This window comes from Schistocerca piceifrons, chromosome 1, assembly GCF_021461385.2.
Source record: "Schistocerca piceifrons isolate TAMUIC-IGC-003096 chromosome 1, iqSchPice1.1, whole genome shotgun sequence".
Lineage (NCBI taxonomy): Eukaryota > Metazoa > Arthropoda > Insecta > Orthoptera > Acrididae > Schistocerca > Schistocerca piceifrons.
The window spans coordinates 116,909,144-116,935,228 of NC_060138.1; the positions used below are offsets into that span (position 1 = coordinate 116,909,144).

Below are 26,085 nucleotides of genomic sequence, written 5' to 3' on the forward strand. Positions count from 1 at the left end.
AATTGCCTTTTCCGACGAAGCAACCTTTTTTGTCAGTGGAGTAGTGAATCGCCATAATGTGCGCATTTGGGGTTCACAACCCCCTGGCGAGGTCATGGAGTGCACCAGAGGCAGTCCAAAGATGAATATTTTGTGCGCGCTATTGCACGATCGAATTATCAGGCCATTCTTCTTCGCTGATGCTACCATCACATCTGCAGTGTATCTGAACATGTTGCAAATGTATGCTGTTCCTCAGCTGCTTCAGTATCACCCCGATGTCTTGTTTCAGCAAGACGGTGCACCGCCTCATAGGGATTTGGACGTCCGTGCCTATCTCGATATGACCTTTCCTGGGCGATGGATTGGCCGTGATGGGCCAACGGTTTGGCCTCCACGCTCTCCTGACATAACCCCATTAGACTTCTTTTTATGGGGTTATGTCAAGGACGAGGTCTACCGAACACGTGTACCAGATCTTGAAAACCTGCGGCAACGGATAACCACAGTCGTTGAATCGATCCCTCCAGTAATGTTGGCTAATGTGTGGACGGAAATTGAATATCGCCTAGATGTGCTACGTGCTACCAAGGGTGCTCATGTGGAAGTTTACTGTTGTGTGAAAAAAACTTGATAGTTTGCAAACAATTAGACACCAGTTTCATATTTGTATCTTACTTCGAGCCTGAGTTATCAATTAATGTAATCAGGGAAAGAGTTTTCGGACACCCTGTACTACTGTTACCGCGTCCCATGCCCGCAACGCTACCAGGCGGCATCCAACGGCGCGGTGGGCAGTGGTCATAAGGTGTTGGCTCATCAGTGTAGCTGTAGTTCTGTCGTGTAGCCCCGGACCCACTGTCGGCGGCTGCTGCAATGGGAGTTGAGCGCGCCGGTCGCAGCAGTTACGTGCGCTGGTCTGTTGCCCCGGGCGCGCCGTCCTTGACCCGCATCGGACCAGAACACAACCGCCCATCTCGGGCGCGGAGATCGCGTTTCTCCAGGGCGATTATTAGCCGCGTTTAGATGCCACCGCCGCCGCCACCTTGCCTGTTCAAGGACGAGGACCTTGTGCTGGTTCTGCCGCTAATCACTCTAGTTCTGCCTACTCAGGCCCCGATTGGTTTTTGTCTATACGGCCATTCGGATGCGCATACAGAAAACTACATTGCACAGTTCGATAGCCTTATGCGGAAGAGATAGCGGTTGACGTCTGCCATTTTGCTTCTACATTTCAGGCAAGACTCTAACAAGGGGAGGGTGTGAAACGTGGATCAACGATTTTGGTCAGTTTTCGCTAGGACGTTCTATATTTAATACACTACTGGCCATTAAAATGGCTACACCACGAAGATGATGTGCTACATACGCGAAATTTAACCGACAGGAAGAAGATGCTGTGATATGCAAATGATTAGCTTTTCAGAGCATTCACACAAGGTTGGCGCCGGTGGCGACACCTATAACGTGCTCACATGAGGAAAGTTTCCAACCGATTTCTCATACCAAACAGCAGTTGACCGGCGTTGCCTGGTGAAACTTTGTTGTGATTCCTCGTGTAAGGAGGAGAAATGCGCACCATCACGTTTCTGCCTTTGATAAAGGTCGGATTGTAGCGTATCGCGATTGCGGTTTATCGTATCGCGACATTGCGTTGCTCGAGATCCAATGACTGTTAGCAGAATATGGAATCGGTGGGTTCAGCAGGGTAATACGGAACGCCGTGATGTTTTTAGATGATTTTTCCATGTTTAGCATTGAAAACACGATTTTCCAGCCTCAACTTCGACATCGATTTTTTCCCAAATCCAGTGAGTGTCTAGCAAAAAGCTGAAACACACATCTCTTTGTTTTGAATATACAACGTCCTTGCAAACTTCGTCTAAACCGGTGACCCACCTGACAGTCCCTCCTCTGTAAGCCGGCCGCTGTGGCCGAGCGGTTGAAGGCGCTTCAGTCTGGAACCGCGCTGCTGCTACGGTCGCAGGTTCGAATCCTGCCTCGGGCATGGATGTGTGTGATGTCCTTAGGTTAGTTAGGATTAAGTAGTTCTAAGTTCTAGGGTACTGATGACCTCAGATTTGAAGTCCTATAGTGCTCAGAGCTATTAGAACCTACTCTGTAAGGAAGTATTTACTTATTCATTTACACGTCAAGTTCCGTAGGACCAAATTGAGGAGCAAATCTCCAAGGTCATGTAACGTGTCAGTACATGAAATTACAACATAAACGTAATAACAGATAAAAATAAATGTTTAGGAACCCGAAAAAAGTCAGTCCATAAGTTTAACTAAACGCAATCAACAATACAATATGAATCAGCTTAATTTTTGAAGGAACTCCTCGGCAGAACAGAAGGAGTGACTCATGAGGAAACTCTTTAGTTTTGATTTGAAAGCGCGTGGATAACTGCTAAGATATTTGAATTCGAGTGGTAGCTTATTGAAAATGGATGCAGCAGTATACTACACACCTTTCTGCACAAGACATAAGGACGTCCGATCCAAATGCAGGTTTTATTTCTGCCGAGTATTAACTGAGTGAAAGCTGCTTATTCTTGAGAATAAGCTAATATTGTTAACAAGAAAAGACAATAAAGAATATAAGGTCACGGATCTACGTCCTATCGACAACAACACCATTAAACCCGAACTGCTACCTGAACTGGTCAAGGGTAGGGGAGGAAATGCACTTGTCAAAAGAGTCACTCTGACACTCGATTTTAAGGCATCCTTGGATGCTCTAAGAAACCACGCCGAAACCAAAACTAGTCATTCCCAAAAGTCATCACGCTAATTCCTCTCAACACCGCTCTAGGCTAGATAGCAGCCTCAATTCTATGAGGACGAGAGTCCACAAGTTTCTTCTGCTATGCTAAATGCAACTGGTGATTAGATCTCGTAAAGCTACAAAAAGTTCACCGCTATGTTTCAGCCGCTGTTCCATATAGTCCAGTCCGCAGCACGGGGTCCCGGGTTTGATTCCCGGCATGGTCAGGGATTTTTGTTGCCTCGAGATGACTGGGTGTTGTTGTGTCCTCTTCATCATCATCATCATTCATCCCCATTACGGTCGGAGGGAGGCAATGGCAAACCACCTCCACTAGGGCCTTGCCAAGTACGGCGGTGCGGGTCTCCCGCATCGTACCCCAACGCTCCTCGGAATATGGGACCTCATCGTCATATGGCCCCTGACATTTGCTGTGGGATCTTTTGAAATGTGGTGCTACAGAAGAATGCTGAAGATTAGATGGGTAGATCACATAGCTAATGAGGAGGTATTGAATAGGATTGGGGACAAGAGGAGTTTGTGGCACAACTTGACAAGAAGAAGGGATCGGTTGGTAGGACATGTTCTGAGGCATCAAGGGATCACCAATTTAGTATTGGAGGGCAGCGAGGAGGGTAAAAATTGTAGAGGGAGACCAAGAGATGAATACACTAAACAGATTCAGAAGGATGTAAGCTGCAGTACGTATTGGTAGATGAAGAAGCTTGCACAGGATAGAGTTGCCACAGGTTGCTTCTCAAACCAGGAGTGTATGTGTTTAGGCCTGTGGACACTATTGTTGTCATCATGTTGTCACCTCAGAGAACGCGAGTGCCCATAGCAGTCAAGAAAACATAAAAGAAAGGGCAACACTTTGTCAGCGAAAATGTTGAGATAAACAGTGTTGTTCGTCATCAACGTAGATCAAAATATTTTTACGAAAAAAACCCCAAAAACATCACAGTAACACCTTCCACTGAAGTACACCCTCCGCATGCTGAGTATTAGACGCCTCATTGTTCTGTCTGTGCACTCGAAGCTTCGCTTCATTTGATGAGAGGCCAATTAACTATTCGTTGGACCTACAATTACCTGTTGTCCAGTGTCTGTGCCGTTTGACTCACCGAAGCCATGCAGCTTTATTAGCTTATGCGAGATATCCGACTCCAAATGTCCATTGCATAGAGTTCCCTTCCTCATGTTCGCTCCGAGTTTCGATAAGATAGACATGCATTAGCTGATAGCAGCAATTCCTGTCGTTTTGAAAGCGATTGTCATGGAGAAAACATTACATTCATCTCCCATTCCTGGCTGGCGCTATTTTAAAACCAGTCAATGACACCTAGTTCTTCCACTGCGTCGTAAAAATAACACGATTGAAAGTTGTGGCGCTCATGATAAATCCTCCGAATCGCCTTATTTGAAGGGTTTGCAGCCTGTGAAGATGTAATTTCGCTGTATTTCCCCAGAAAACACACGCATAATTCGTCACTGAGCAAATAAACTGCCGATAGCCCACAATGGATCGATAATTAGGTTTTATCATAGATTAAACTGCCCATAGCCGTTGCGAAATTGTGTTTCATACTTCTTGGATATGAATTTAGAAGGTGACTTTGGAATCAGTGTGCACACCTAAGTATTTGAGTGATGCGGCTCACTGTATCGTTTCACCGAATAGTTCTACGTTGCAAATATACAGTCGATGTTTCCTGGAAATGATCATCGCTTGACTTATGAGTACATTCCACGCATGATTTCGTTGGCCAGGCTTCGAGGTTTCGACAGGCCTCTTGGAAGCGATGGTGCAGTGCTTGTGGCCATCTGCTTATTGTTAATAGGGCCATATTATCAGCACAGATAGCTCTTGTGATCCGTGTTGTCGTCAGAGGTATGACGCATACAAGAAGTAGAGTTGTGGACCCAGTATCGACCCCTATGGTACGCCAGCTCTGATTTGACGGACGGTCGATGTGGCTTCGCCAACTCAAACGACGAAGGTGTGCTCTAGTAAATACATAGAAAGCAGCTTCTTGTATGGTGCTGGGACGCCCATCACAAAGGACTTGTACAGGATGTTGCTCGACTTATGCTCTGCTCCTTACGGCCTGTTAAACAGCTGTGAGTGGTATAACATTTCCTGTAGACACATTCGACAGTCCGCGTTGATACATCAATAAGTCGGGCAACTTTATTCACTACGTGGGCTCGTGCAAACACGATAATGCTTCGTGCTATTCTGTTCCATCTTTACATCGTCTCATCTTACACCATGTTGATTTCATACAACCGACTGGCGCATCACACAGCTCTACTGCGTCAGTGTTAAAGGGTTATCGTATGATCTGATCTTCCATCTAAAATACTGCAAAGCGACCAGTGTGCTCTTTTAATGGTCACTAACTTTCTGTCCGTTCAACGTGTAATGAGTGAGAATTGGGAGATTTGAACTCATCTGCTTTCTAATAAGAGTTCTGTATCTTATTTACTTCCTAACTAGTAGACAAGAGGCAGAATAAGAAAAAACAGGTGTCCTTTAAGGGACGAGAGTAGCTTTAATATAAAGGAAACATGCTATACATCCGTTGGTTCCTAAATTCTCACTGAGTCTTCAGGCAGTGGTTACGCTAATCGTTCCATTAAGATTCCTTCCTCTCCAATCCCTGAAGCATTTATTATTCAATGATTTACATGTCAAGCAACGCTCTACATGGATACTATTTCGAGAGTTTCCTACCATAGCTCACAAATCAATTTCACTTTTCCACAGCTTACCTGCTGTAAGTAGATCTACAAATGCGAGAAACATTCCATCTACTAACTTACATTAATTTACTGTTGCTGGTTTTGCTCAGATGAAAGGATCATCCTCTGGCTCTATCAATAACACGTTTAATGTTCAAGCCACTCTGGATGATTTTTCTGTGTTTTTGGAGTGCTATTCGTGCATTTACTTATAATCAAATTTTTATGCCTTGGTCTCGTTCACGTCCTTCACCATTCACTAAGGCAGAAGAACATCCTAACAAGATCTCAGACATGATAAAACTCACTTTGTAATTTCTGACCATTTCTGAACTGCAAATAAATTTATTTCACTTCAGTCTACTTTTTCATAGTGGAGTCCATGAGGAACAGGTTTCACTTAGTGAACGATGAGAGTCTAGCTGAAGCGAAAGGAATTAGCTCGCTGATTACGTAGAAATAGAGGACGAGCAGAGAGTGCCTCTTTTGTAAGCAATATAAGTATCGATATTTTCAGCAATGTTGGCCTGTTGTCTTCTTTACTTCAACCGTTTCAGAGATATGGTCATGCTCTCCGAAGAATTAAAATTAATTTGTCATGTGAAGATTTAATTCACACCCTCTGTCATGCGGATAAAGGATATATGTTGTCAACCAATCGAAAGTTTTACGTAAAATATGTAGAAACGATGCATTTTCTGTACATATTTGAATAAATATTTTGCCATCGCCTGTGCAGTGCGTGACGGAAAGCGAATTATTTCGGTATTAGCCGCTTTCTAATCTATTAGATTCGCGAACAGAGCGAAGGAAACATTACTGTTTACATTTCACCATACCCTCTCTTGTCTCATACAAATGGTTGCTATGTGACAAGTGAAAGCAAAACTGCTACATAGTCTATCGCGAGTACCAGATCTCCACTTGGGAAACACTGTTTTACGGGAAAAAAGCTTTTCCTTCGCAGCTTCCCATTATAGCACCCCCTCCTAAGCTGAAACTGCTGGTATGAGTACAGTTTTGGACTAATTAACTATTTGACAAATTGTTACAAAAAGTGTACGGAGTGACTGTTGATTCTATACTAAATATATTCGCGAAATCTCTGCCACTATTCTGACGAAAACTCGCTGTACGCGATACCTGAGCGCGGTTTTCGCAACCGGTTTCAATTAGCATAACATCTGTCTGGTTGGCTGTAATGAAGCAACAACTTATAGAACGAAATCGATTCTGTCGCTTTGGTTTTTTTTCTTTTTCTTTTTTTTTTCGTTTATAATCGTTATGGAGAATCCCACTGCATGCAGTATGATAGGATGAATTTTTTTTATTTAAAAAAAGAAATACCCGTTAAGTTCTTGTAATCATACAGGAAATTGTGTGCAAATTTTAGGAAGATGCACCTTCTTTGCTACAGACTTAATACGATAATGCTGTTAGGTGTTGTACCTGCAGTAGTCTCTATGAACTTTATTTATTGGAAAACAGGGGTCACATTTTTTCACTGATATGCCTTATTTTCATGCAATGAATTGTTTGAAAGAACACTCTACTTCATACAAAGGCCAGCCACGACTAAAGAAGTGCAATGCTTGTATTTAAAGATCTTAAAACCATTTTTTACTAAAAAGTTCTTATAAAGTGATGAAAGTCACTGTGAATGAAGACTACTCAAGCCACATTAGTTGTTATGTAGTCCTTTATTGAGAACACTTCCTGTTTCGCAACATTACAGTGGCCGAGCGATTCTAGGCGTTTCATTCCAGAACCGCGCTGCTGCTACGGTCGCAGGTTCGAATCCTGCCTCGGGCATGGATGTGTGTGATGTCCTTAGGTTAGTTAGGCTGAAGTAGTTCTAAGTCTAGGGTACTGATGACCTCAGATGTTAAATCCCGTAGTGCTTAGAGCCAGCACCGTCACACGTGCATCCTCAGGTGGTGCATAGCTTCCCGTTGTCTGAGGGCGAATCATTGGAAAAATTTGCAAATTTGTGGTGAGATCTTATGGGACCAAACTGCTGAGGTCATTGGTCCCTAAGCTTACACACTACTTAACGTAACTTCCGTAACTAAAACCAACATACGCTAAGGACATCACAGACACACACACACACACACACACACACACACACACACACACACACACACTCCCATGCCCGAGGGAGGACTCGAACCTTCGACGGGGAGGGAGGGGGGAAAGAAACTTTATTTTGCGAGAACACCATTTTCCAGAATCTAAGCGTATCGAATCTTAGATAATTTATTTACTCTCCATGGTGGTTCTGTATCGGTTACAAATAAAACGATCATAAATTTGATCTTATTTCAGTAAAATATTTTTTCCGACGTTAATTGTTGCGCATCTCCACATGTTCTCCATTATTCTCCAAGGGGAATTTTATTGGTGGGCTTTAGTTAATAACGTATTTGTTTTGGAAATCGATGATCCACAGTCACAATGTCTTTGTATTATTTATTTACCTTTCGTTCTTGGTGCTACTTTCGGGACCGTAGCCGCATACTGAAGCAATCATTTTACCATCAATCAAGGAGTGAATTAACGGAATCGTAGTTGGATATATCCCTGTTCAAACCCTTGTCTAGCTTTACATTTCCGTAGCTTCTCCTTATCATCTCATGCGAATACCGCCTACTTGATAGGTAATCTGATCTTAATGAATCAATCCTTTTGGATGTGTGACCACATCGTTAATGTGTAAAATTCTCCGATGTAACTGCCACTGTTACAAATGGTCTTCGTCGGGGTGTTTTACTAGGAGAAACACCATGAGCAAGGCCATTTTCCACAATGGCCGCAATGTACGAGAATTTTACACATTGACAATGCGGGCACATATCCAGAAGAATTTATTGACTCTGAGAACGGCCGCGGAATCCTACGCCTACGTAAGCTAAACCTTCAATGTTAAACTGATAGAATTATTGTCTCCGAAGTATTTCTCTACTGTACGCACTGCACAGCAATGTCAGTTACGTCCGCATCCATTCGCAATTGGCGTTCTCTTCTTGTTGTTGTGGTCTTCACTCCAGAGACTGGTTTGATGCAGCTCTCCATGCTACCCTATCCTGTGCAAGTTTCTTCATCTCCGAATAAGTACTGCAACCTACAGCCTTCTGAATCTGCTTAGTGTATTCATCTCTTGGTCTCCTTCTCCTATTTTTACCCTCCAATACTAAATTGGTGATCCCTTGGTGCCTCAGAACATGTCGTACCAGCCGATCCCTTTTTCTAGTGAAGTTGTGCTACAGATTCCTCTTCTCCCCAATTCCATTCAGTACCTCCTCATTAGTTACGTGGCCTACCCATTTAATCTTCAGCATTGCTCTGTAGCACCACATTTCGGAAGCTACTATTCTCTTCTAGTCTAAACTATTTATCGTCCATGTTGCACTTCCATACATGGCTACACTCCATACAAATACTTTCAGAAAAGACTTCCTGACACTTAAATCTGTACTCGATGTTAACAAATTTCTCTTCTTGAGAAACGCTTTCCATGCCATAGCCAGTCAACACTTTATATCGTCTCTACTTCGACCGTCATCAGTTATTTTGCTCCGCAAATAGCAAAACTCATCTACTACTTTAAGTGCCTCATTTCCTAGTCTAATTCCCTAATGCGCAATATTAGGACCGCACGCTAACCACGCAGCACCACCTCTTCCGAATTTGACTGTTGCCACTACACACTATTGCATTCGCCAGACGGGCCGACTTCCATCGGATTGCCACTGGGTACAGCGTGATTGATCACTTCAAATCACTTTTTTCCAGTCATTTACACTATCTTAAGCGTCGCTTGGCATTAAATAAAGAAATTTTAGGCTTATGAGGAGCTTCTAGAACGGTTTAATCAATTGTTATAACTCCCTATGCCCAGATATTGTTCTAGTTGGGCTACTGGTAACATTTTGGTACTGTCGAGTGATTCCTTCCGCAATACAGTTTTTTACGACTACCCTCCGCGATGCTCGATGGTCCCTGTCCGTCACTACAAGAGGTCTAACAGTTCTTGTTTTAGCTGAGGTTGTTCCATCGCGTTTACAAAAAATAAAATAAAAAATAAAAAAAAAAATTGTTCAAATGGCTCTGAGCACTATGGGACTTAACATCTGAGGTCATCAGTCCCTTAGAACTTAGAACTACTTAAACCTAAATAACCTAAGGACATCACACACATCCATGCCCGAGGCAGGATTCGAACCTGCGACCGTAGCGGTCACGTGGTTCCAAACTGAAGCGCCTAGAACCGCACGGCCACCCTGGCCGGCCATCGCGTTTACAGTCCACATCACACCACCAACTGCCGACTTGGGCATCATTATAAGGGTTGAAATGTCCGTGATGGATTTGTTACTCAGGTGACATCCAGTGACCATCCACGTTCCATGTTACTGAGTTCTCCTCACCGAACGACTCTGTTATTATTGCTTCTCTACTGAAAATACAGGCTGGTGCGCGTCCTTTGTGACATCCAGTGGTCAATTCCTCAATAGAAAGGGATACCCCAATACGTTTCATCGGTTAGTTTACAGTATTCATCTGTGACAATGCTATATGTTTTCTACAGGAGTCCGCCTTTATGGCTAAAGCTTTCTCGGAATGATTATCTCTCTTTCTCTCAGGACTTTTCGAGATTAGTTTGAGTGAAGAAGCGCTTAGTAATTTCGGTGAAATCATGCCCACATTACTACCTTGTGGTTGTACCGAGTGGACTGTAACGTCATTGGAGCAGAATGTTCATGTAACGTTGTACTAAGCAGTTGGCCTGAACATTAGATTACCACCGTCTCTACAAACAGCTAGTAAGGGCTACCGTGTGAAATATGTGTTTCGTCGCCTTGTAACGGCAGGTCCGAAAATCGAGCCCTATGTCCCATGGAGGCGATGCTTTCGGCACCTTTTAGAAATCTTATGTTAAACAAAACGAAAAAAATGAGACAAAAACGAGAAAAAAATAAAAATAAAACTGAGCACCAAGGGGAACAACGATGCAGTCTCAATCTATTGCAATGTAACCAAGACACCCTTCTTCCTTTTCTTCCTCCCTGGGGATATATACTCATCTATTTATAGATGGCACGTAACGGAAAACTAATGAAAAACTAAAATGGCTCTAAGCGCTATGGGACTTAACATCGGAGGTCATCAGTCCCATAGACTTAGTACTTCTTAAACCTAAGGACATCACACACATCCATGCCCAAAGCAGGATTGGAACCTGCAACCGTAGCAGCAGCGCGGTTAGTGTCTGAAGCGCCTAGAACCGCTCGGACACTGCGGCTGGTGGAAAAGTAATGAACAAACTACTATTTTGTGGCGTTGTTACCCGCCGAAATCCCACTGAGTGGACGATACTGATCGCACGAAATTCATTTTCTATATGCTAGATATTTCAGACCACAGTCTGGTATTGTAGTCTAGTGGTAAAGGGTGTGACAAGAAATTGACAGATCGAGGGATCGAATCCTGCCTTTAACCTAGCCTTTATCTCTCGATGAACGAAACGTGGTTTGCACTCCTAATAATTTATAGGCCCCTTTTCCCCAGTAGAACTAGGGGCACGTGAGCAGCCCAAGTGGCGTCCAAGTGAAAGACTTGCAGTAGGCCGTTGAGCAATACGAAATTGTTATTTCACTTCTTGCTGGCGATGACTCTTGAAGCGATTAGTGTAGTGAACGCAAGTGCAATTTGTAGTCAGAAAAGGACAACGGTTCACTATGGACCTACGTGAAATCACGAAACACGAAATACGGAGTACTTCAAGAAGATTCATCGGCTTTCGTAGCGCTATAATCTAAAAGAATGAGCAACTTGGCGAAAGTTTCAACATAACATAAGATTATAGTTTTAACAGTTGCATTTGGCATCAATGTGTTCATTACCTCTCAAACAAACTCATTGTACCCTGCACCGGACGCAGGCTAAACATCCAGACCATTGTGGAACTCGGCCAGTACTGGCACGAACGTGCATGGAGTTACTGTTGTTGTTATGCGAGTTACGAGTTCGCCCAAAGTTGTTGAAAGACGAGGCATATAATTGGAGTCCCTTACCTAGCCCCCAACTCCCGCCCTAAAAAAATACATAGTGCGAAATCAGACGAACTTCGAGGCCGATTGTGCGATGTGCTGTAGGAAGTGCAGTGCCGTACTGCAGATGAACATCACACCTCATATCTTTAACTGAATTTGAGCTGTTAAGGTGGATAATGCAAAACGCCTTTTGTTGTTATGTTATCGGAATTTCTACACACTGCGAAATTAACATGCGAACGAACTGCACGAGGTTGACACCTGTCAACAACCGCATGAACCGCCAATATGGGTCTGGCGCCAAGGTAAACTTTGAGTTTCGATGCGTAATTCGAAATTTTGAAATTCATCCTAAGGTCCTACGTTCATTCATGTTCAAGGTACGTTGTGATGCCGGAGGAATCTTTTTGAAAATCCCTGTTCCGAATGCCCATGGCGCCTTTGTCATTCTCTTCTATTATTTCTTTTCCAGAGATTACATAAAGGAGGCCATACGGCAACCAGATTTTTGAAATTTTTTATACTTATGCTATTTGAAGTCCAGAACTCAAATATTCATGTACCAAAGCAGTTCGAAGCAACACTCAACAATTATCGAGAAAATCGGGTTTGTAGTTTTCAGACCATGTTTAATAGGCGAGACTAAGGTCGCAGTTTGGAGAAATATAGTGGCTAAGTGACAGAGTGCTTGTCTGCTATGTAGGTTCTGGGTTCGATTCCTTGTCTGTGAAGCGTAAACTACATAAAGAAGAGAAAATATCGGTAGCGGCCTAGACGGGTAATCGTTGGATCGAGTCTTGTTTCGATCAATTTTTCTCATATTTTCGTTCAGTACGAGTATCTAAGTCGTTTAAGTACAAATTTCATCAAAATATATGCTACTTAACTCGTATCTAATTGTCATAATGAAAAACAGCACATCTTACTTCTAATTACGTATCACACTAAAAAATGCAGTTTTCACTGCAAATATCAATTTTTAACTATCGACTTTTATGAAACATGTTAATCAAGATTGTTTGCATTAAAAAACAGAAAAAGGAAATTTTTCGATCTTTACGTATTTTACGCTTCACGCAAATGTTCGTCAGTCATGCATTTTGAGACTGCTGAGAATCAAACCAAGGATCCCTCCCCCACCCCCCATGTGGCAGGCGAGCAGTCTACCACAGAAAAGCAGCACTCGAGCTGTTTGAGGCGCTTTGTCACGGTCCGCGTGGCTGCCCCCGTCGGAGGTTCGAGTCCTCCCTTGGACATGTGTGTGTGTGTGTGTGTGTGTGTGTGTGTGTGTGTGTTGTCCGTAGCGTAAGTTAAGTTAGATTAAGTAGCTTAGATTAGTAGCATAGGGACCGATGACCTCAGCAGTTTGGTCCCATAAGACCTTACCACAAATTTCCAAAATTTCCAAAAAAGCAGCCTTACATTATCTGGTTAAACATGACTGGAAGGCTTCAAAGACGATTTTCTCGAGAATATTTGGGAGTTGCATGTAACGGCTTTGGTTGATTGATAGGTAAGTGTAGGACTACACGTGCCATAAATACGAGTATAAAAATACCAAAATCTGATGGCCTTGCGATCTCCTTGTTAGGTACCCGTTTTATCTCTTGGGTTCACAAAACAATAAAAAAATAGAAAAATGCGACTGTGGTGTGATCTCCTTGTTAGGTATTCGCTTTATCTCTTGGCTTCACAAAACCATTGTTCGAATTCCTTCAGAAGCATTGGAACCCACAGAAGTAATTTCCAGGCATATAAGCTACTGGCCATTAAAACTGCTACACCACGAAGATGACGTGCTACAGACCTGAAATTTAACCGACAGGTAGAAGATGCTGTGATATGCAAATGATTAGCTTTTCAGAGCATTCACACAAGGGTGGCGCCGGTGGCGACACCTACAACCTGCTGACATGAGGAAAGTTTCCAACCGATTTCTCATACACAAACAGCAGTTCACCGGAATTGCCTGGTGAAACGTTGTTGTGATTCCTCGTGTAAGGAGGAGAAATGCGTACCATGGCGTTTCCGACTTTGATAAAGGTCGGTTTCTAGCCTGTCGCGATTGCGGTTTATCGTATCGGGACATTGCTGCTCGCGTTGGTCGAGATCCAATGACTGTTAGCAGAATATGGAATCGGTGGGTTCAGGAGGGTAATACGGAACGGCGTGCTGGATACCAACAGCCTCGTATCACTAGCAGTCGAGATGACAGGCATCTTATCTGCATGGCTGTAACGGATCGTGCAGCCATGTCTCGATCCGTGAATCCACAGATGGGGACGTTTGCAAGACAACAACCATCTGCACGAACAGTTGGACGACGTTTGGAGCAGCGTGATTTATCAGCTCGGAGACCATGGCTGCGGTTACCCTTGACGCTGCATCACAGACAGTAGCGCCTGCGATGGTGTACTCAACGACGAACCTGGGTTCACGAATGGCGAAACGTCATTTTTTCGGATGAATCCAGGTTCTGCTTACGGCATCATGTAGGTCGCATCCATCTTTGGCGACATCGCGGTGAACGTACATTGGAAGCGTGTATTCGTCATCGCCATACTGGCGTACCACCCGGCGTGATGGTGTGGGGTGCCATTTGTTACACGTCTCGGTCACCTCTTGTTCGCAATTGAGTGCACTTTCAACACTGGACGTTACATTACAGATGTTTTACGACTCGTAGCTCTACCCTTCATTCGATCGCTGCGAAACCCTACATTTCAGCAGGATAATGCACGACCGCATGTTGCAGGTCCTATACTGGCCTTTCTGGATACAGAAAATGTTCGACTGCTGCCCTGGCCAGCACATTCTCCAGATCTCCCACCAAGTGAAAACGTCTGGTCAAAGGTAGCCGAGCAACTGGCTCGTCACAATACGCCAGTCACTACTCTTGATGTACTGTGGTATCGTGTTGAAGCTGCATGGGCAGCTGTACCTGTACACGCCATCCAAGCTGTGTTGACTCAATGTCCAGGCGTATCAAGGCAGTTATTACGGCCAGAGGTGGTTGTTCTGGGTACTGATTTCTCAGGCTCTATGCAGCCAAATTTCGTGAAAATGTAATCACATGTCAGTTGTAGTATAATATATTTGTCCAATGAATACCCGTTTATCATCTGCATTTCTTCTTGGTGTAGCAATTTTAATGGCCAGTGGTGTAGAAATGTCAATGCCGTCACGTCTTGTGTGACTTCGCTTCATGAGCTGCTCTTGTTAACAGCATGCTTGGTGTCATTCGATGTCAGTGCAGTTATATTTGCGTTTACTAAGAGCGTTGAAAGGGCACTGGCTGCTTCAGAATTTCTCTGGCGATAATTCCATCGGATAACGGAAATAATGAAATGGGGCGATCATCAGATTTCGGAAACGACGCTCTTGGGTCCGGTCCGGCTGGCGCCTGACCTACAGGCGCAGCCAGCGACCTTGGCCGGGACGTTCCGTCCTAGGAGGACCGGGCCAGCCAGGGACGCGGCCACAGCTGGAGGTGTGGAGGTGTGGGTGCACCCCGCCCATGGTCCGGGTGGTGGCCGCCGCGTTTCGCAGGCCGCGGTGAAAGGGTACGGCACCGGACGCCGCCCCACCAAGCCACGCCCACCGCCGGGCCCGCGGTATAAAACGGCGCGGAGCCCTCCCGGTCAGCACTCTGGTCCGTTCAGTTCCAAGACAACCACAACCAACACCAACAACATGGCTTTCAAGGTACGTACGTGACCACCACTGTGCTACAGCCCGCGTAGTCAACTGTTTCCAGCTGCACGATTCTCTGCTCGACTGCGCTAGGACATTCATTGTTTTCCTATAGGTTCTAATATGGAGTACCTGGATATTCCAAATACTAGGCGTGAAACAGAGAGCCCTAGTTCCAATGAGCCTTGAAAAATTAGTCTTTCATCAAGCTGTAATCCTTCTGCCTCTACCTGTCAGCGATGTATGCCACACAAGCGTACATTACCCTAGGTCTTACTCATTAATGCGGAGTTCTTTTATGCGTTTCCACTACAGATACACAGTGAATTGGTGTCTAAATGGTCCTTGCACATTTCTGCTGAGTTGGTTCATATCAAACGAACAGAGATTTTTCCCTTTTTTGTAAACACTCTTGATGACGAGGCTGTGGGGGTTAGGGTTTAATGCTTCGTCGACGACTCGATCATCTGAGACTGAGCTCGGAATGATAAGGCTGGGAAAAGAAAATCGGTCGTACCCTTTCAAATGAACCATGCAGGCGTTCACCATCAGCTATTTACGGACTTAGCGGGAAACCTAAATTAGGATGTCTGGACTTTTCAACCACCGTCCTAGCGAATACCAGTCCATTTTCTTTCTCCAGTGCTCCATCTCCCTCTGTATGGTGACCTGGGATTCATAGTTCGAATCTCATACATTGCTTTTGCTGTAAGGACCAAGCCGGCCGCTGTGAACGAGCGGTTCTAGGCGCTTCAGTCCCGAACGGCGCTGCTGCTACGGTCACAGGTTCGAATCCTACCTCGGGCATGGATGTGTGTGATTTCCTTAGGTTAGTTAGGTTTAAGTGGTTCTGACTGATGAACTCAGATGTTAAGTTTCATAGTGGTCAGAGCCATTTGAGTCATTTGTAAGGACCAACACGATTTACACACTACCGTTCTACGAACGTTTCCTTAAAAGGTGAGTCGTCAGCGTTTCCTGTCACCGACGTCAACTCCCTGTGAAGAAAAGAACACGACATCTTTCAGTTGGGTTGTCATGGAAAGGCTTCGTAACTGCAGCAAGCAAACGGGAACGGAGTATTGTGAAACTTCCCGAATTCATTCATCTGAAGTAGACTATTGTCTCTCAGAGTATCTAACAGTGTGGAAAACACGTTATTCTTTGTATAGTTTTTTCTGCGTCCCGATCACAAAAAAAATTAGGGCTATAGTGCCTATGTGTTAGACACTGATATCCAGCATATTTCTTCAGTTCCAGTGGCGAAACATCGTATTTGTGATAATCCGCTTGACATTAGGATTAACTGTTTTTATTCGACTGGTCCCGTTGACTGAAAGCGATAATGGAGGAACTACACAATGCAGTTACTAATAGAGTTAATACGCTATCGCACGAGTGGTACCACTCAAATAGCTGTTGCTGCTGAGAAAACAGTATCGAATTTCTCTATAGATATCCCTAGCACTGTCACTAAATTAATCAGGAATGGATTCGTGATTTTTACATATAAAAAAATGAGTATTGTTCAGCTCCCTAACTGATTGATATGAAAAATGTGTTTAACAAGTTGGGCAATTAACTCCTTCGTTAGATGTTTTCCTCAGCAGTCGTTCAAAATGGGAAGAACCGAACTGTGGCCTTTACTAATGAACCATGTAGGCTTCACATAACACCTGGATAGTTGGTAAGCATGAGCCAGAAAAGACTGATCTACTAGAATATGAAATAACAGGAGGTGCGTTGGTTCAAGTCCACTCTACAGAGATACGTTTTCCTCTCGACTATGCGTTCTGATCCGTAGTAACCAGTCCGTTAGAAGCGCTATAGGAAATCGACAGTGCAGTTTAGAAAGTTTTTAGAAGTTCGTTTTAGCTATTTTGCTAGTGATACTACCAAAAACAAATAGTCAGAAGATTACTCGGTCCAATGGTAGAACACTTTACGATTTACGATTTGCTCACCGTAACGAAAGATGGTGCATGCTTTTAGCAGATTTTCGTTCCGATGACTGAGGAGTACACGGTCAATCATGGAACAAAAATCACAATTGTCATCAGGCTGCGAATCACGTATTTGTTTGATTCGAATGAAGAATGAGAAGCTCTGCAACAACATTCGGTCAATGGAAAAACTTGCAGGGTAGTACAAAAGCTTAAGGAAGTTGAACTTAGATTTGAATAACTATTGAACAGAACTTAACTATACACAGGTAGATGGTACAGTGACAGAGACACTGCCGGCCACGGTGGCCGAGCGGTTCTAGGCGCTTCAGTCCGGAGCCGCGCGACTGCTACGGTCGAAGGTTCTAATCCTGCCTCGGGCATGGATGTGTGTGATGTCCTCAGGTTAGTTAGGTTTAAGTAGTTCTAAGGGACTGATGACCTCCGATGTTAAGTCCCATAGTGCTGAGAGTCATTTGAATCATTTGAACAGAGACACTATTTGCTCATTCGGAAGAAGAAGTTGAAATCCTACGAACCACATTTCCATTTTCCATTTACGAACTTCCAGCATGCTGTAGTAACTTGGGTCAGCAACGTCTGTTAATAAATACAATGGAAAACCAGTCATAGTTGCGAATATTTTATTTTTCATTCGGTGACTAGCTTCGGGCCCATATCCATTTTCAGATCAACGTAACAAAGTCGAAAATGGGACTTGCGAAGATGTCAAAGAAATATGCGATGTACAATCACAGTGCATACATATAACTATTAGATTTTCCATGTTTTCTCTTATTCTATTAAGGCAAATACCGGAACAATTTCTTTGAAAAGGACACGGTTCAAATCTTTCCCTGCACCTGTTTTGTCAGACGTTACACTCCTTCTCTGGTGAGCTAGACGTCGACGAGACTCTTAATTCTCAGCCGTCCTCCTTCCTGGAACTGATTTCTGATAGCTGTTAAGACACAGGAACTGCATACAAGAAATTAACGCAAAGAACGGGCCTGTGTTTCTTCTTCTTCTTCTTCTTCTTCTTCTCAGCGTTAATGCCGTCTAGTATCCATTCGAGATTTGACAGATTTATAGACGTCCTTTCTGCCACCGTAGTTGTTAGTAACATAATGGAGGGAATTCACGTGCGCTACCTAGCTGTGGATTGTGTAAACTTGGTTCAGTGTGATCTTGTTTTTACTGCTTCTGTGGCGTATTTTCTTAGGCGGGAACGGGGGCCAGCACAGCATATTCCTACGAGAATGTTATAACCCGCCTAAAAACCGCACTAATGCTGGTCGGTGTACCAACCACGATCGTAAATCCGCCACGCGATTTCAGTCCAGGTCTGTCTCAACTACCTGTCCTGCAAGCTAGGGCGCTGCGTGTTACGCCATACGAGCGGGTTAGCTTAGCTGCACGTCTGTATCAAGGGCAAAATACAGCTGGGATATGAATACGCCCATGCTTCAGAATGAGAGTAGTAGATCTACTTATTACGCTATCGCTATACGGGACAATTCCGCGATAATATCACAAACTTCCATTGACGATGGAGTAGGGTAAATGTATATTTGAGGTAAGGGATCCTAGTCCGGAAAGTTATAAGCGAAAATCGTTCTGACACCTCTGATAGTGGAACACATTTACCAGTACTGTTGTTGCTAAGGCTGTATGGTAGGCACCTTTGTCCGCAGCTCGTGGTCGTGCGGTAGCGTTCTCGCTTCCCACGCCCGGGTTCCCAGGTTCGATTCCCGGCGGGGTCAGGGATTTTCTCTGCCTCGTGATGACTGGGTGTTGTGTGACGTCCTTAGGTTAATTAGGTTTAAGTAGTTCTAAGTTCTAGAGGACTGATGACCATAGATGTTAAGTCCCATAGTGCTCAAAGCCGTTTTTTGGTAGACACATTTCAGAGGTGGTAGTGTGAACCAAAATAAGGAAAATGTAGTAAACGTGGGCTCTAAAATGCGTACCTTAAGGACTCTGAGCGCTTGTTCGTCTTGATACTTTGCGACAGACCTCTTCTAGTCAACAAGTGCGCATAGCTCATAAGGTGTGCATTTTTGAGACCATATTTGGTAAATTGAAGGTGGAGGAGGGGAGAAAGGAAAGGGAAGGAAGTATTGATATCAGCTGCATCAAGACTTGGAGTAGCATCAGCGGCGACGAGTGAAAATGTGTGACGGACCGGCATTCGAACTCGGGAGCGCCTGCTTACGAGGCAGTTGCGTAAAGCACTGCCCTACTCGGACACAGTGTTTGTCACCATTACGCGCTCTGTCTTGGCACGCATCTCGGCCGACCCACATTCGCACCTAGCCCCACCTATCCCCTGTCCCTATCCGTGTCCTCCACGCTCTCTCCTTTGAGATTCCTTCAGAAGGTCGGACGTAATTGTGGTCAGCACTGAATGTGGTGGATTAGTTGCCCAACAAGGCGAATCAGTTATACGCATTCATATAAGAGACCATATTTACTAGATATGTTCCTTGCTTTGGTCCGTACTGCCTCCTCCTAAAATATGGAAACCAAATATCTTGCAATAGAGGATATTTGTTTCACAGTATCGAGATGAACAAGCAGTCACAGCGCGTAAGGAATGCATTTTGGAGCCCACGTTCTATGCATTTTTCTTCTTCTTCTTACGGTCTTGAAAGCTGCCTACCCTACTGTCTTAGCAACATTACGGCCACATGTACTCCATTGTCAGAACTATCAGAAATAATTTAGCTTACAACTTCAGACTCGCTCTTATGGGGTCCCTTCCCTCAGATAGCTACATTTTTCTACACCATCCATTATTTTACAGCTTGGGCGTTCCACAATAACAAATGGCAACGACGCTTTAGTATATATGCTACGACAGAAAAATAATTTAAAAATTCATTAGTTTCGCTACAATGTGGTAGCTGAGCCTGCTGTAATGTAAGAAAATTATAGTTAAAACTGGATCCTAAGAAATGGACATGAACGAGGAGACACAGAAGTCGAGATGAAGCTTCCGACGTCTCTTTTGGACTAACGCTATGCGAGAGAGTGCGGATTGAAGGTATAAGTCAACTTGACGTAAAAAGAACACCGACAGAGGGGAGTAGATGCTAATAAAAACAATGGTATGCCCACATCAAAATGATGCCAACTGAACCACGGACATAGCAAGCATGACATTTGAACCAAATTGGTAAACGGCCAATGAAAAGACAGAGGCAACAGTTTTCTAAAATTCCTTTGCTTTCGGTACTGGCCAGTCCACGCCTTGAAATGGAAGAAGAAATGGTTCAAATGGCTCTAAGCACTATGGGACTTAACATCTGAGGTCCCCTAGACTTAGAACTACTTAAACCTAACTAAAGTAAAGACATCACACAGATCCATGCCCGAGACGCGAAGGCAAAACGACTGTCTGAACGCGTTAGTACGGGCTCTAATTTCCCTTATATTTGAATGGTGTTCATTGCGCGATTTGAAAATTGGTGATAATAATATACGCTCTACATCAACCCCTGCCGTGTGTTCCACTTCACACTTTCTGTGAGATTTGTAACGCTCTCGCTATGGCTAAATGTACCAGTCACGAATCTTGCCGCTCTTCTTTGGACCTTCTCAATCTCTTGAATCATACCAAACGGGTAAGGGTCCCATATAGACGATCAATACTCTAAGACTGGACGAACTAACGCATTGTAAGTAATTTCCTTTGTTGAAAGACTGCATCGCTTCAGGATTCTACCAATGAACCGCAATCTAGAGTTCGCCTAACCCGTTACTTGTGTAATCTAAACATTCCATTTGAGATCATTTTGAATAGTCATACCTCGGTTCTTGATGGATGTTACCGCTTCAAAAGACAGCATTTATTTTGCACTCGTACGTTAATGGGGATTTTCGCCTTGTTATACGCAGCTGGTTACACTTACTGATGGCCGAGCGGTTCTAGGAGCTTCGGTCCGGAACCGCGCGACTGCTACGGTCGCAGGTTCGAATCCTGCCTCGGGCTTGGATGTGTGTGATGTCCTTAGGTTAGTTAGGTTTAAGTAGTTCTAAGTTCTAGGGGGCTGATGACCTCAGATGTTAAGTCCCATAGCGGTCTGAACCATTTTGAACAGATTACTTCCAGTCATTACACCGTGCATTTATTTTCTGCAAATCCTCATTGATTTGTTCACAACTTTCGTGTGATACTACTTTCCTGTAGACTACAGCATCATCGGCAAACAGTCTAAGGCCGCTGTCTATACCATCAACCAGATCGTTCATGTAAATCGTGAAAAGCAGCGGACCTATTACGCTGCCCTGGAGCACGCATGATGTTATGCTTGTTTCTGTTGAAGTCACCCGTTCAGGACGACATACTGCTCTCTGTCTGTTAGAAAAATTTCTATCAAACCGCATATGTCATCGGATAGACCGTAAGCGTGCACTTTTTCGAGCGAGCGACAGTGCGGAACTGAGTCGAACGCTTTTCGAAACTCGAGAAATATGGCAGCAACCTGGGAGCCGGCATCTAGAGCCTGTTGTATATCATGCACAAAGAGGGCCAGTGTTGCCTTCATCATAATATCGTCCTCATAGACATGCAAGTCGGCGAAGTGGCGTCAGCTAAGAAGACTTGTACCAAGCGACCAGTCTACCCGACGGGAGGCCCTATCCATACCAAATTTCATTACATTTTCATCACTGATGTGGCGACTGAACAGTTTCTGGCTCCGTCTAACCTTAAAACTCTCCGTACATGAATCCTTCCGTCAGATGCTGAGAATTTTTCGGGGTTGTATGGCCGAGAACTCTTCAGTCCCCGACGCTTCGTCCAAGGGTACGTTGGACATCTTCGGAGGTGCTCCTGCCGACTGTCGACAAGACTCAGCACAACCAGGAGCACCTCCGAAGGTGTCCAACGTACCCTTGGACGAAACGTCAGGGACTGAAGAGTTCCGTGGACCACGGCCATACAACCCGGAAAAATTCTCAGCAGGTGAAGCATCCGGTCGTGAAAGCCTTCCTTCCCTCAGATGCCTAGCTTCCCGAGAATTTGAAATTAATGCAGACCCGTTTAGGAACTGGACGTGTGAGACCGCTCGCGATGAAATCTGACGATCCACCTGTCCCCGCAGGTCGCTCTCCTGGCAGCTCTGCTGGCCGTGGCCCACGCCGGCGGCCCAGCTGCGTACTCCACCTACACCAACACCGCCGACTTCGGCGCCGTCGGAGCGACCCTCGAGAGCACCTCGAAGGGCTTTGGCGGCCTCAACACCATCAGCCAGTTCTCCAAGGCCGTGGACAGCCCCACCTCCAGCGTGCGCATCAGCAACTCGCGCGTCAGCAACGACTTCGGCTCGCTGGGCTACGGCGCCCTGCCCGCCCCCGCCGGCCTGGCCTACGGCGCTGCCGGTGCCTCCTACGGCGCCTCCCTGCACGGTGCCGGTGCCTACGGAGTAGTCCGCGCCGCCCCCGCCATCGCCGCCGCCCCCGCCCTGGCCTACGGCGCCCGCGCTTACGCCGCCCCCGCCATCGCCGCTGCCCCCGCCATCGCCGCCGCCCCCGCCCTGGCCTACGGCGCCCGCGCCTACGCCGCCCCCGCTCTTGCCTACGGCCGCGGCCTCGCCTACGGCGGTGCCTACCGTGCCGCTGTCGCCGCCCCCGCTCTGGCCTACGGTGGTGCCTACCGTGCCGCTGTCGCCGGCCCCGCTCTGGCCTACGGTGGTGCCTACCGTGCCGCTGTCGCCGCCCCCGCTCTGGCCTACGGTGGTGCCTACCGCACCGCCTACGCCGCCCCCGCTCTGGCCTACGGAGCCCGCGCCTACGCCGCCCCCGCCTACGCCGCTGCCCCCGCCGTCCTCGCCGCTGCCCCCGGTCACGTTACCTTCGCCGGCCTGGGCACAGCCTACCACTTCTAAATTTCCTGTCCTCCATCCTCTTCTTCACACTTTCAACCCCTCTTCTGACGTACAACCGTACACCTTTTCACCGGTGGGCGAAAACTTCGTCACTGGCGAATATTCTATCTATCATGCTTTCCTTTTGCGAAAGTGCCGTGAAACAAACTTGTGGACCATACTGTAATTTATACATCGAATAAACAAAAACTTTTCTCGTCATAATAAATTGCTTATTTATTTTTTTATATTTTCACCTCTCACAATCTCAATTTCAATTAGTAATTTTAAATTCATACATAAAAATTTCAGTAAATTATAAATAATAGGTCTTAATTTTGGACGTGTACAGAGCAAATATCCGGAAACTAATGTTAATAAGACAAATTCCAAGTCACCAGCAACAAAATCGTCCATTTTAAGCCATAATATATACTTCCATACCTCTATGGAGTAGTAGCTTGGTGCCCACTGCTTCGCCGCCTTTGCATAGTAATTACGACAAAATTAATTTTATAAACATATATTAGGCTACTGAAAAATTAATATAGTAAAGACCATTTCTTTTTCTATGCATCTGTGACAAAGCCGATTTGTCCCGGTCATAGTTAAACAACTTTCTTTCATCCAATTCGCAAATTGCAACACCTTCTAAACTTTCCATTCTAATTAAGGCCATGGAAGCATGTCTTTTTCCGAATGTACTTCTGAGCAAAAAGCGATTCTGGTAGCTGGAGTCTGGGTCTTTTGTTATCCCTGTCTCTTGTATTCTAGTAACATTTCTATTGAAATTTTCGTCCCCAACACATACTTTTTTATTTGTAATCGAGAACTCAAATAGAAGTATTCATAGATTTAACTATAAAAATGTTTTAATTTGCATAAAGAAGTTTCATCCCCTATTTCATCCCCTTAGGGCTTGAATTTCCAAAAACGCTCAAACATGTACTTTTTATTTCTACCTGAGAAGCCAAATATAAATTTTATAGATTTATCTTGAAAAATGCTTTTATAATGAAACTGAAACGTAGTAGTTAGGGAAAGCAGGAAAAGGTGTGGACAGGGGCTAATCAGTTACCGCTGGTTGCACAGTAAACACATACGCTTTATTTAAGGAAATAATTTCTTAAAAACAATCTTTTTCAAAAATAATTGACTGTAACACAAGCTACACCGACGGCTGAAGGTCTTACTAAGAGAGAATTCAAATTATTTGTCGGCTGAAGGCCAGGAGCAGTACTTCAGAACCATCAACGGCTGGAGGCCTGAGCTACAAATAAGGGAGACAATTATACGTTGAATATACCAAAATAATATTTTTAGAACAATCCTTTTAAAAAAATTGGCTGTAACACAAGCTAAACTGATGGCTGAAGGTCTTATTAAGAAAGAATTCAAATTATTTGTCGCCTGAAGGCCACAAGCAACAGGAATAATTTAAACAAAATATTAATTTTTAACAGTTGACACAATCGGACCAAATAAAGAAGGGAGGTATCCACAGACAGTGCTCCAAGGATCGACCTGAGAAATTCCCTAAAGCTGCGTAAGCGGTAAGACATGCAGCCAAGAGTTATGCTCACCTAACAGGATGGTAACTGCAATGTCACTTCCTCGGACGAGAAATAAAAATAAAAAATTAGCTCCCAATACCCCAAAGATTTCCCCCAAGTCCCAAATTCCCAGAAAAGTGAATAAGCGAACGAAGTTTCATTTATCACTATTATTAGGACAAAATAAGTAATTAAATCAGGAATCTAAGACTTGACAATTTAGCAATCTACAAGAGAAAGATTAAATTTCAGTAAAATTAAAATCAAAATCATAATAAATTGCAAAATTAGCATAAATTAACGTTCGCAAAGTAGAAGCAACAATCCCAAAGAATACTACGTGTGAGTACTCTTTGGGAATCGTGAGTAATGACTATGTATGTATAATTCAATGCATTGTCACTACGTTACAAGAGTTAGCCGAAGCAGGTCATATATTTGAATGCTCGTACATGTAGGCGCGCTTAGATTGTTGTTGACACTAAATAATTGCGATCTATTATGACGCAGTAATACGATCTTCTGACTTCAAATATCACGGCATTAGAATTCGAACGGAGGACTTTTACCAACTAGAACAAAGTGAACTTTTAACTAGATAATTGAACTAAACATTACTTAGACAGTGATTTAGGCAACGAACACTGATAGACAATTTTCATTCATAATAGCCAGTGGTTTATGGAACTTCAGTGATAGGTCCGAAACATATAATTTAAATCCCCCCAACACCTGGGAAAGTTTTCTTCTCAAGGCTCGGTTAGGAAGTGACTGATATTGTGCAATAAAATACCCTCTCATGCCAAGTCGTGCATTTGTGAGTTAAAATTCTATCAAATTATTGACATGAAACTCCCGAGCAATAATTACGGTGCAGCGATAGTATTTGACTGTAGCGCTCGGCACTTGTGTAGAATCTTTGACTCAAATAACAAGCCCACTGTTACGATTTCTTAGATACTTGAAATTACGACCAGGTTGTAGGGAATTGTTGTGGATGTGACTGTATTGGTTTTATCATTAATATTTCATCATTAATCAGTTAAACATCGATTACGAACGATTAATTACGATTCTTGGTGAAGTAAATATCTCACGCACGTCGACATTTCGGTTCAGCACTGTTATTTTGTGTAATGTCGTCTTCGTAACTTGATTACGATCTCAACACTCTACCAACTGTCGCCGAGTTTTAGCCGAGGCCAAGTACAAAGCAAACAAAATTATCAAGAAGAAGAGGCGTTATATACATTAAACTAGGGACAGCTTAAACGCCGACCAGCTCACTCGCAAAACCCACCTAAGATGCGATAACCAGTACCACGATAGAACAACAGTTAACGTCGTCAAATGACAAGCATTTAATTACACAAGCTGCCTCCACCAAATCCTAGTACGCAGACAGGGTTAAGACCAAACTGCCTATTCAAAGCCTGACTAGATGCACATGGAACCGCAAAAGACAATTCCACAAACA

The 26,085-nt window shown here is 44.3% G+C and overlaps 1 protein-coding gene across 2 annotated transcripts; it reads left to right on the forward strand.

Annotated features, from left to right (window-relative positions):
* Nucleotides 1-15,145: 15,145 nt before the first annotated feature.
* Nucleotides 15,146-23,284, forward strand: LOC124790491 (cuticle protein 21.3). 2 transcript variants are annotated; one of them, XM_047257789.1, is made up of 3 exons: nucleotides 15,146-15,254; nucleotides 22,294-22,837; nucleotides 22,883-23,284. In XM_047257789.1, exons 1-3 carry the CDS (start codon nucleotides 15,243-15,245, stop codon nucleotides 23,074-23,076), a joined length of 750 nt encoding a protein of 249 aa, XP_047113745.1. In that variant the 5' UTR covers nucleotides 15,146-15,242; the 3' UTR covers nucleotides 23,077-23,284. The 2 variants fall into 2 exon arrangements, with proteins under 2 accessions (XP_047113745.1, XP_047113744.1); XM_047257788.1 differs by having other exon boundaries at nucleotides 22,294-23,284.
* The last annotated feature ends 2,801 nt before the right edge of the window (nucleotides 23,285-26,085 follow it).